The sequence below is a fragment of the Agrilus planipennis genome, unplaced genomic scaffold (genome assembly GCF_000699045.2).
Source record: "Agrilus planipennis isolate EAB-ADULT unplaced genomic scaffold, Apla_2.0 scaffold206, whole genome shotgun sequence".
NCBI classification, from domain to species: domain Eukaryota; kingdom Metazoa; phylum Arthropoda; class Insecta; order Coleoptera; family Buprestidae; genus Agrilus; species Agrilus planipennis.
Window position 1 is genome coordinate 440,649 of NW_020438979.1, and position 12,241 is coordinate 452,889.

At 36.5% G+C, this 12,241-nt stretch overlaps 1 protein-coding gene across 1 annotated transcript in view; it reads right to left on the bottom strand.

The window, feature by feature from the left end:
• The window catches only part of LOC108740390 (protein kinase C-binding protein NELL1), a 76,227-nt gene that overhangs the window by 9,638 nt on the left and 54,348 nt on the right, over positions 1–12,241 (bottom strand). The window contains exon 3 of the mRNA XM_018474692.2: positions 5,256–5,683. Coding sequence (XP_018330194.1) covers positions 5,256–5,683 — 428 coding nt within the window. The remainder of the gene's footprint in view (positions 1–5,255; positions 5,684–12,241) is intronic.

Below are 12,241 nucleotides of genomic sequence, written 5' to 3' on the forward strand. Positions count from 1 at the left end.
GGTATTAAATTTTTTATATTGAAGAATGTTAATATTCCTTTATTTATTATTTTACAAGTTCTTCTCATAAACAGTAATACAACTAACTGGGCAAAATGTGTTCACAGTAAACAATAGTAGACTACCTTTAATTTTAGAGAATTAATTTAGTTTTTCCAATGAGTACCTGGTTAATTGACTTCTACGATAAAATTAACTAATTAAACGTTTTAGGTCTCGACAATTGATTGTACGTCCCCATTTTCGTTGTGTAAGTGTGGGTTTCGATTAAGGAATTTCGGCAGTTCAGCTGACGATGAAATTGTTTTCCGATCGACCTTTAAAATTTAATTGCGTTTATGCCGTATTGTTGCCAGGGTCCTTGTCTTTGGTTTTGACAGGACAATAATTTATTAAGCGAATGGATAATTAACTGTAATTCATCACGAACAAACAGGTAGATAATTTATAACTGCCGAAAAGGCGGCCTCCATGTCTTTGGGTTACGGACCCTTTCAATTTTAATGAGCTGACATCACGCGAAGTTTGATAAGAACTAAATATCTAATCAGAACATCACCTACTTTTTTTAGATAGAAAAACAAACGTATTAATATATTATAAATATCACGTAGACAACTTATGTAGTTTTTAATTATTTCTGAAAAAAAGGGAAAAAATCAAAACAAAAGTTTGTAAAAATAAAAAACTCAGCTTTGACTAACTTTTAACCTTATAAGAATCCACTATATGCAAAAAAGTTCTTCATCATCTTTATCATAGGGTTATAAGTCCAAAGACTGGCAGGACATTCACCTATACACCTTTCTATCCTGAGAAAAATATTTGTATTTCCTCTAAACTAGAGCATCCCACATCCTTAACTATTACTATTAACAGCAATCTAATCTAAGTCTTCTTCAACCTATCTTTTCTCATATTTCTGCTTCTAATATGTCCTTAACTGGACCTTCACGTCTGAAAAGCTGTCCCACCATTCTACCCCTACCCTTTATTGAATCTCATCGCTTCCTCTGTTCTCCTACTTTTTCTAAAATTTTCTCGTTTCTATCCACGGTATTTTGATCATCCGCAAATCGTTTTATTCAGTTGTAACCATCACAGTATTAACGTAATAATTAACAAATAATGATCTTTTCTACTTCAATACTAAATTTATAGCGGTACATGATTCAATTAATATTTAAGGACGTCTTTTCAAATGGGTGGGCGAAATTTACAATTGCTATGGTTATTGCTTACTTCTGAATTAAATATTAATTATAACAAGAGCAGTAGTAAATGTAATTACGATATTATTCGATTCGAAATACACCTGTTAATTGTAAAGTCACGTACTGTAAACAACATCACGATATTAATAATGTCCATCGAAAGCTTTATTGCTTGGATATTGAAGCATTACAATTAACATTTGAAGCTTAATAAAAAATCATAATCGTTCATTAAATTCATTCGTTTAAAATGTTATTGTTTTGGTGAACCTTTGTAAATACAGTATTAAACTCTGAAAAGATTCTAATTTCTCATTTTCATTTTAAATCTTTTGCTAGATTTATTTACGTGCCATATCATAGAAAAGTTTTCGAACTTATTAACTCAAATAAACTGTGAGATCAAAAGAATCCAAAATCGAAACATTATTTTCATATTTGAAATTACAATTTTGTAACTTTACTAAGATTGGCTCAAGGAAAATTTTCTAATTTCTTATTTTCATTCTAAATCTTTTGTTAGATTTATTTACGTGCCATGTCAGAAATTCAGATTGGCTGAAGGTAAAAATAGGATACCTTTGTGAGGTCTTGTTAAACATTTGAAGTACTGCTGTTAGCAGCAAATATCACTAGATGGCGATATAGTGTCTGTTGTCTGATATTCGGTGTGATCCATGTGGGGTAGTTTTCATAAATTATTGAACAATAACTATTTGCATAAAAGTAATTTTGTAGTACTCTCATAACTCTATGCTATATGATGGAGAAACGTCTATTGAAAAAGGCTTATTAGTTTTTAATGATTTCCAAATAACTAGAACCCTAAAAATTTTACAACTTTGTAGTATATTTATGTACATTATTGATTAAGCGCTTGTACAAACTAGTGTGGGTGAATCGGATTGCAAGTTTCGATGTTTTAGGAAGCCGGACCATAGATTCAACCATAATGGGGGGGGAGGGGGGGTTAAAGAGAAACCAGACTAAGACAAGACCCTGAAAGAAGGCAGCAACTCTTTCAGTACTCAGGGTGGCAGAGATCACGAGGATTTCCAGAGTACAACGTACTCTTACAACTCTACAACTTAAATGATGGCGTCCTTTGGAGTAAAGCACTCCGGACGTAAAATAGTCCCCCATTGGGGGACTACCTTGGGGGATGTCATTAAGAGCATAGGAGAAGGTGCAATACTTTACTAGTCGAAGCGAAAAAGGATATGGGTTGTTCTAGTTTCAGGGAAATGCGAAGATTAGCTCAGGATAGGAAAGAGTGGAAGTGCGTGTCCAACCAGTCGTTAGGACTGACGACCTTATGATGATGATGATATTATTGTTTCTTTTACTGTTAGTTGTTCAGATATAGTTGCAGGTCAAAGTTTTATCTCTCTAAACAGTATAAATTATTCTTTAGACATTATTAAGAAAATTGATTTCAGAAGTCTATTACAACGACCACACGTCTACATCTTATCTGATTAAATTACGTAACTTCGCAACGTCTTTTACAGAGCTATAAACTTCGCCTGGATATATGCCAAGCCCATTCGCCAAAATATAGGACGCAAGGTACAAAAGATTATTGATATTTCTCATTCTACGCTAGTTTCTTTTTTGAAAGGAGAAGTAGGTTGCAAAAATTGCATGGACTAGTAACGTACAATTGCATTTTTGTCGTATTGAGTATGACAGCTCCTATACCAATAGAGTATATAAATTCAGGTGAAGCGAATTTAAAAGTAGGAATTATTGAAACACAGTTTCGTCTGCATTTATACATTTATTTAAAAAGGGATCCCTAAAATTAGACAGAATATATCCAACAATTGGATAACTGTTTCTTAAAACCAAAATCATACTTTTTGTTCTTTCGTAGCTTTCTTAGACATTCTCAACTTTATAAACAGCAAAGCAATAAAAGTGACGATGACTCTTGAGCTTACCACTTACCTAATCAGTTTTGCTGAAAACTTTTTGTTGGGGGTGCGAATAAAGGTAGTCATTTGAAAAGGGCGCGTACACGTCTTTAACATGCATCAAGATAATGAAGTTGATTTAAGAGGAGGAAAAATAAAACTAGGGTGACTGATTTTACAGAGATGGCGTCATCATTTATTTACTAAAATACTCATTTTTAAGGGAGTTAGAGGTGTTGTACCTGATGATACATTTATAATGTCGGAAAGTGTAAATGACATGAATTTGTCATTTTAATAAAGTAAAACAAGGAAATGCATGAAATAATTATTTGCAGGTTTAATTAGCTATTAATTAGCCCAGTTAAGGAAAGTCTAAAACGTTTTGAGAGCATATTTGGGTAAAGGTCTAGATGATAAATAGTTATGGGGGTAGAAAGTTGATTATTTTGACAATTTTTATACACTATAATTCAAATAAAATTCAATAAAATAATTATTTTCAAGCGGGTGGAGGTGGGGGATCGAAAGAGGGTGGCCACTTGAACAAAACCCGATTACCTAATCTAACCTAACCTAACCTATTGATAAAGATATTTAAATAATGTTTTATATAACTTTCTCAATATTTTTATGTATTTTTCATTAGTTTTACCTTTGAATATTGTTTAAGAATGACTATATAAATATTTACATGCCTAGAAATGGCATCATCTAGACCTTTACCCATATTTGTTTTTCACGTTCACTTATAATTGTTGTTTGTTGGATTGAGAGTTTGAAACGATTATTCATCTGATATTTGACAGGCGATAAGATTTGTAGTCAATTAAGAATGCGATAAAAGTGGTAATCTCTTGCTTTACATGCCATTTATCGATACTATTTTATCAGGAGTTAGCTAAGCACGCACATACCGCAAATTTATTCGATGCTATACTTCAGGTGCATGCTCAAATCCACTTGAAATCGTATAGAAACAAATGAAATAACTGCACCTTCTAAATCAACAAATACAATCTAAAGCAGTCCTGCAGAAGAAAAAAGAGGTGCACTTATAAACACGTGGTAGAAGTTACGTTTTCATTTACGTATTTATTTAGAACAATCATGTGTTGTTTTGGATTGCAATTCACAATTGACAGTAACTTCCCTTGCTGACGTCACATCCGTTGCATCATGCAAGCGCAACTTCCAAAGCATGCCAACATTTTACTCTCAACGCGTCGAAGAGGTTTTCATTTCATTCACAAGGAGCTAAGAGAGTTTGAAATCAAGGAATTCCATGAACGACTGAGAACAGCTAGGGAAGAAGTAAAAATAAACTTTCGCGTTTCAACGTTTTATTCCAACCAGCTATTATATAAGCTGGTGGTCATGCAGTTCTTTCAACTTAAACTTTAGAGCGAAGTTAGAGGGTAAGGCAGAAGACCCACTTATCAAGTCTCCTTAGAATAGGTGGATAGTGGTTGGAGAAAGGCAGATGAGACTGACAAAATAAAGATAAAGGAGGACAGAAGACGTATATCACTACCCAGCATTTCTCTAACCGATCCAAGGAAATTACAGAGGAAATCAAGGAATTCCATGAACGACTGAAAATAGCTCGAGAAGAAGTAAAAACAAACTTTCGCGTTTCAACGTTTTATTCCAACCAGCTATTATATAAGTTGGTGGTCAGGCAGTTCATTCAACTTAAACTTTAGAGCAAAGTCAGAGGGTAGGGCAGAAGACCCACTTATCAAATCTCCTTGGAATGGGTGGATAGTGGTTGGAGAAAGGCAGATGAGGCTGACAAAATAAAGATAAAGGAGGACAGGTGACGTATGTCACTACCCAGCATTTGTCTAAACGATTCAAGGAAATTACAAAAGAATTTTTCACTTTAGAGCAAGTGGACGTGGAATCGAACTGGCATCCTCTCGAATGCTAAGCTGTTATCTAGACCGCTCGATCACGTCTTTCGGTGGAAGAAAAAAAACAGCCCAGTGTAATTGCCTCATTTGTTACGGTTTCTTTGATGGTCTCTCACACTTTCATTTTTCATCTATGCCATTACCAGTGGTAGAATATTACTGCAGATACTGCATGTAAAATAATACCAGCTATGTCTCAACTAACTTACCTTGAAGTGATAGTGCTGATTCCTTTGGCCCACCCAGATTTGTTGGGGCGCGGAAAAATTTCTATTGGGCGCCCCAGGCCTTAGCAGTCTTTTATAAAGCGGATAACAATCGACGAATAATTCGGCTTGCGACCCGCTGACCGATACCGCGACCCTGTGCCAATGGTCGTCGGCCAAACTGTACGCGAACGTTTCCGTGTGTACGGTCGAGTCAACGCGGGACGTGTAATGTAATCGCACTTCGTTCCTGCGGCCGCTCGATTGTAATTCCAGGTAGCGATCGGGACCGTGCGCCACGCTCATTATGCTACCAGTATTGCCTTTCTCCTGCCGCACCCAGGCTGCTATCGTGAACTCGGGACTGCGGCGTAACAAGTCCGTCACCTCCTCGAATGCTGGTGGAGGTAGACGCAAGTCTCGGTAATTGCCTGGAACAAATGAAAAGAAAAATTAAACAATGAACATCGTCATCAAGCAAGATTCGATCAAAATGTTCCATTAATATAGTAAATTCAAGAGGTCCAAGATGAACATAACTATTTTCTTGTAAATCTTAGAAATCTGCTTCATCATCATCATCATCATAAGGTCGCCAGTCCTAAGACTGGTTGGACACGCGCCTCCACTCATTCCTAACCTAAGCTAAACTTCGTATTTCCCTAAAACTACAACAACCCACATCCTTAACTATTTGCGAACAGTAATCTAATCTAGGTCTACCTTTACCCCTCCTAACTCCCATTTCTGCCTCTAAAATGTCTCTGATTAGACCTTCATGCCTGAGAAGGTGTCCTAACAACCTATCTCGCCTATTTTTTATTGACTTTCGTATAGTCCTCTGTGCACCTATTCTTTCTAAAATCTCTTCATTTCTAACCTTCTTTATCCACGGTATCCTCGTCATTCATACAGCACCGCGCTCCAACTATACATCTTCATTAATCTTTTTCGAATTTCTAAATTAACCATTCGCGAGCATAGAAGTGATTCCTTTTTATTGAAGGTAACTCGACCCTGCGCTATCCTCTGCTTTATATCCCTACTACTCCTTCCGTCCTGACTTATCTGACTTTCTAGATACCTAAAATCAGCCATTTCTAACTATTCGTCTCCTATCTTTATATTCGCTTTTTCCCCACTTTTTCTTCCCTTGCATCTGCTTCATCTTATATAAATTTTGGGTCTATCTTTGATATCCATTTTTTTGGTAGATCAAATTAATAATGCTTGAGAAAAACATAACGAGATCCATTGGAATGACAGAATTATGCGGATGTCTGATTTTGGAAGTTGAATAAGGCTTTCACGGTTGTGAAGAAGATCAGTTTCATAATCCTAACCTTGTGTTATTTATTGATTAAATCGTCATGATGGGTCCTGAAGGCGTTAAATGTTTTCGACATTTCGTTTCCTATCACAAGAGACAGGAGCTTCATGTTATCCAACAATGCTGAACAATTCAGCAACAGCATTGGAGATACTGAAGATGTCCCTGGTGGTAGGAGACGAACAGTTTTGAACCCACCATGTTCCGTCATAGAGATTTCATCAATAATAGAAGGTTAGAATGATGAAATTAAGTTTCTTCAATATTTTATTTTGTTAATTTAACGTTTCAAATTAGTTTTTTATTGATGAGAGTCTAGGAACGACCTTGTGTCATGGTACTAGAAACTTCATATCATACCTTTTTATCAGTAGATATTTTAGGGACTAATCGATACGGAATTAATTTCGATTATGACCTGATTTTCGTTGAACGTTGAACTAAATTACTTAGTACTGCGTACGTGTAAGGGAACTGGAGCAGGTTATACGAGGGTGGATTGATAAGTTTCCGGCCTAACCAAGAGATGACGCCACTAGGCCTACCTTGAGGTGACATTCTATAGTACCATCCTTGGATAGCTTGTAGCTANAATGACGTGAAAACCAAAGCTTGATCATCCCAATAAAAAGTGCCGCACGAGCCAAGACCGAAAAAAACGATGCAAGTTGCTTACAGTTTTCTTCGATTGCAGGGGCGTGGTGCATCATGAGTTCTTGCCACAGGGAAGAACGGTCAATAAGGAATATTACCTGCAAGTTATGCGCAATTTGCGCGAAGTAGTCCGCCAGAAAAGCCCGGATTTGTGGAAGAACAAAAATTGGCTTTTGCATCATGATAACGCCCGTGCTCACACATCGTTGCTTGTGCGCGAATTTTTGGCCAAAAACAACACAGTAATAGTGTCGGAGCCACCGTATTTCCCAGATCTGGCCCCCTGTGACTTTTTGTTGTTCTCAAAACTAAAGAGACCCGTGTAAGAACACATTACATTACATATATTACGATTGAGGAGATAAAGACGGCATCGAATGAGGAGCTGAACAAGATCACAAAAAATAACTTTTTGAAGTGCTTCGAGGATTGAGAACAACGTTGACACAAGTGTATAATATCTGGTGGGGATTGCTTTGAAGTGGACAAAATAGATATTCATGAATGAATAAATAGTTTTTGAAAAAACAGAAAATTGACGATACTTTTTAAATCGACTTCGTATAACAGCACAGAACCCTCAAGGAGCGAGTCATACTTGTTCTTTATTTTTCATCTGGTCTCCATTTTCATTAATTTGATAGTGTCGAATTTAGAACATTCCGTTTCCATAAGTCATGTGGGATTCGATTGCAATGGTTCCCGTTATTGCTATTTATACTTTCTGCGATAAAAGAGAAATTCGTCTATATTGACTGGAATGGAAGAAGTAACCAGAGTTGGTCGTGTAGTTTAACAAACGCTACAGATTACTCTAAGGGATGAAGTCGTTGCAGCAGTCGTTCCATTTCTTTATTGACCCTACCGCAGTGCAATAACCCATCCCGGCATGTACGTGTATATCTGTGTACACGCCAGACTATGTTCCCCATTCGGGGGACTTACATGCGAAATTCTATTGAAGTCGAAAGACACCTGCTACTTTAAAAACTACGCCTTGAGAATATTGTGCTCGCTAGGAACATGAAAACTTGGCGAGAATGGTTCCTGCAAACGAACGAAATACCGTCTTAAACTGTCTCTAGTAGACCAACCCCTTACTTCGGACACGATGGAGTGTAAAAATTTTATACGTTGAATACAGTGTTTTAAACTTTGCTACATTATGTTGTTTTGAGAAAGGTCATACAGAATAAGCTATTGATACGAAGGTAATCTGTGACCTGTCAGGTGTGCATTTCTCACTGATTGACACAAGTTTTTTTTTTTTTAAAAAGAGGATTGAAACGATAGAAAACAGGAATCATTAAAAAAAATAGCACATATTTACAGAAATTGTTTGTTATCCTGACAATAGTAATATTATAAAATAATTCGAAGTGGTCTGTATTCTGTCAAAACTGCCAGACGCGGATCGCGATTTCGATATTTTTAGATCACATCAGCGCGTCGCAGGCAGTTCCGACAGAACACAGACCAACTTTTATTTGCTGTCTTAACAGTGCGTTTTAGAAAATACTACCAATGGCGCAGTAAACGCCATCTGTAGCCCGATGCTACATTTTAGGATTACGTATGCTCCAACAAGGTCCACAGTATTTTCTAAAACGCACTGTTAAGACAGCAGGTAAAAGTTGGTCTGTGTTCTGTCGGAGCTGCCTGCGATGCGCTGATGAGATCCAAAATGATCCGCGCCTGGCAGTTTCGACAGAATACAGACCACTTGGAATTATTTTATTCGATTAAGATAACGTGCCTATCACGTTGAGGTTGGCTAAGCCTGGGTTCGTTTTCAGCAAGTAGATATCCACACAAGTGGACCTTGTTGGAGCATACGTAATCCTAAAATGTAGCATCGTACTACAGATGGCGTTTACTGCTCCATTTGTAGTATTTTCTAATACGAAAACAGTTTTCAGGAATGAATAATACCTAATTAAAGAGTTTGGAATTACGAAGATCCAATTTATGATGATCAAAGGGATGAAGAGGAAACGCACAATGAATATACAATTCAGGGATCTGAGAAAGATAACTATCGGAACAATAGTCATGGATTAGTAGTGACACCAAATAATATTCAGTTAACTGCAATGAAACTAATTAGGAAAATGATGATAATGGATCTGGACAATAGCAACAAAGTATAGAAGAAGAAAAATGTGGTAACTGAGAAAGATCTTTATGGGTGAGGAAATGTTTTTAGAAAGTGATGGCAAGATGGAATTGGAAATCTAAAAAGGACCAGGACAATAATAACGAAGTAGAAGAAAAAGAAAGGGAAATATGGGGATGGGAGGAAAAAGAGCAGATAAGGGTTTTATATAAGTGGGTATGCAATTAGAGAGAAGTACGATAGATTATGTAACAAGAAGCGTGACTAAATGTTGGAAGATCAGGGAAGAAGCGATAAAAAGGATAGTAAAATATGAGGTGAGGTTGGGGAGGTTGGTAGAAGGGAATATTAGAAAGGAAAGATATAAAGGGATCAATATGTGGTGGCGCTGAGAAAGAGAATTGGGTGCCCAGGAATTCCAGAAGGAGAGTAACAGAACTTCGGAGCAATGCTATGCAGTGGTGAATAAGGATGGAGGTGGATGGAGCCGATTGAAGAAAATTTTAAGGAATATGGGGGGTCGTTTCTTTAGGACAGTGAGGGGTGTGACAAAAGAAGGGGGGAGGTGATATCATCCAAAACAGTAGAAAAAGATGTCAGTGTTAGTTATGGATCAAATCACGGACCAATTAACATGTGTATTCCTATCATAATAGTAACAGCAAAATAGCCAGAAATAACGTTCTTGAGCATTAAAATTATATTATTCTAGTTTAGTAAAGGAAACTTTGCAAACCCCAGAATAGCAGAAACAGAAGATCACGTTATAAAATTTATATGATAAAATTACGACGTTTTGGTTTTATTATTGGAGCCACAATCCGCTCCGCTTATATGATGCAATAAAATCGAACAATCGCCCTCACGGCTGTAAACGTGAAGTATTTATATATGCAGTGGCGGCAGACGTACTCTTCGCATTACTGCGTAATTGTACTCTTGTTACAACGATTCTTGTTTTATGCGAGTGCTCAATAGATACTTAACATGACTTTAGTTCGAACAATTCCATTCACATCATCTACATATTTTATTCGGTCTATCTTCCCAGTACAACTGTATTATGAAATTGAAAATTAAATTCGAAATTGACTCGATATCCGGATTTGATGACCACCGTATGGGATTGATTGACATTCCTTCTTCGGGACTCTGACTAGACCTTTATGCCTGAGAAGGTGTCCTATCAACCTATCTCGTCTATTTCTTATTGACTTCCCTAGAGTCTTCTGTTTTCTTATTCCTTCTAATACCTCTTCATTTCTAACTTTCTCTATCCACGGTATCCTCATCATTCGCCTGTAACACCACATTTCGAACGCTTCTAACCTTTTCTTTTCCGCCGCGCCCTCTGTCCATGTTTCGCACCGATACAGCGTCGAGCTCCAAACATACACCTTTAACAATCTTTTTTAAACTTCTGAATTAATCGTTCACGAGCATAGAAGTGACTTCTTTTTATTCAAGGCGACTCGACCCTGCGCTATCCTCTACTTTAAATCCCTACTACTCCTTCCATTCTGACTTAACTGACTTCCTAGATTGCTTTAATCAGTCATTTTTTCTAATCTTTCGCATCCTATCTTTATATTCGCTCTTTCCCTACCTTTTTTTGATACCAGATACCTTGCATACCAGTATTTTTGTTTTACTTTTATTTATTTTAATGCAATACTGTTTTGTTAATACCTCATAACTCATCCCTACATTTTTAAGTATATTTTACATCTTGTCCCATTTAACATTGTCAAAAGATTCTTCTAAATCTACAAATCCTATTTACGCACTCTTTCCTTTTTCTACCGTTTTCTCTGTTTTTACCGGTAAAGCTAGAATGATCTCCCGCGTTTCTTTATTTCTACTAAACTCCCTAATAGTTCTTCCGCGCTTTTTCAATCCTTCTCGGTACAATTCTAGTTAGTATTTTTGAGGAATGGGAAGTTAAGCTAATTGTTCCAAATGTCCCGCACCTATGCGTGCCTCTCTTTTTAGGTATGGTTACTATCACGTTCCGTTTATAATTCTCCGGAAGTTTCCCCGCCTCGTAAATGTGACTAACTAGCTGAAACTAACCTCTTGTCCTGCATGTTTTAAAATTTTCGATAACACACTAACGAATCAAACCTGGTGATGTTAGGTCTTCTTGTTGCACTATAGGTAACATTCGCAATCAAGAAAGTCTTCAAAGACCTTCCACAAATCATTAATTTCGAATTTATGCGGAACTATAATTGCTGCATAACAAATTTAACTTTTGGTCTCTTTCCGTAAGAAAACTAAATAACTTATCAAGAAGTTGTTATCTGCTCTAAAATGATTTGCTAGGCGCAAGTTATCTATGAGAAACAACAAAAAAATGAGTGATGATTTATTTTGTAACCTATCATCATTAACTTGGCAATTTCAATAATTTTCATATTTCCTTTGGAAGATGTTTGCCCAATGAATAGGTAATCATCACCGGTCAAGAACTTTTTCTTTGGTCTCAATTCCTTTTATGTCGAAGTAGTATAGAAACGATTTTATTTTCACCTTATACATTTTATATGTTGCTTATCTTTAGTGGACTAATACGAGAAAGTAGATTTTAGTGTGAAGCTCACCCTCGTAAACAAACAATAGCTTTGCGACGGTATCAAATATCATTGGAAGAGGGAAACACTTCCCTTCTGAAGTTTATTCCATTTACAATTAGAAATAAAAGAGACACGTAAATGGGAAATGCTATCAGTATCTATCACAGGGAGAGGGACCTTTATTGCATTATTTGTTAAGTAACAAATCCCTCTATATGTAAACATAATACCAAGCGAAATATTTTTAATGTGACTCCGACAATTTCTCTTATACTGAAGATTGAGTTTTTGACCATACCGTACATGGCGATAA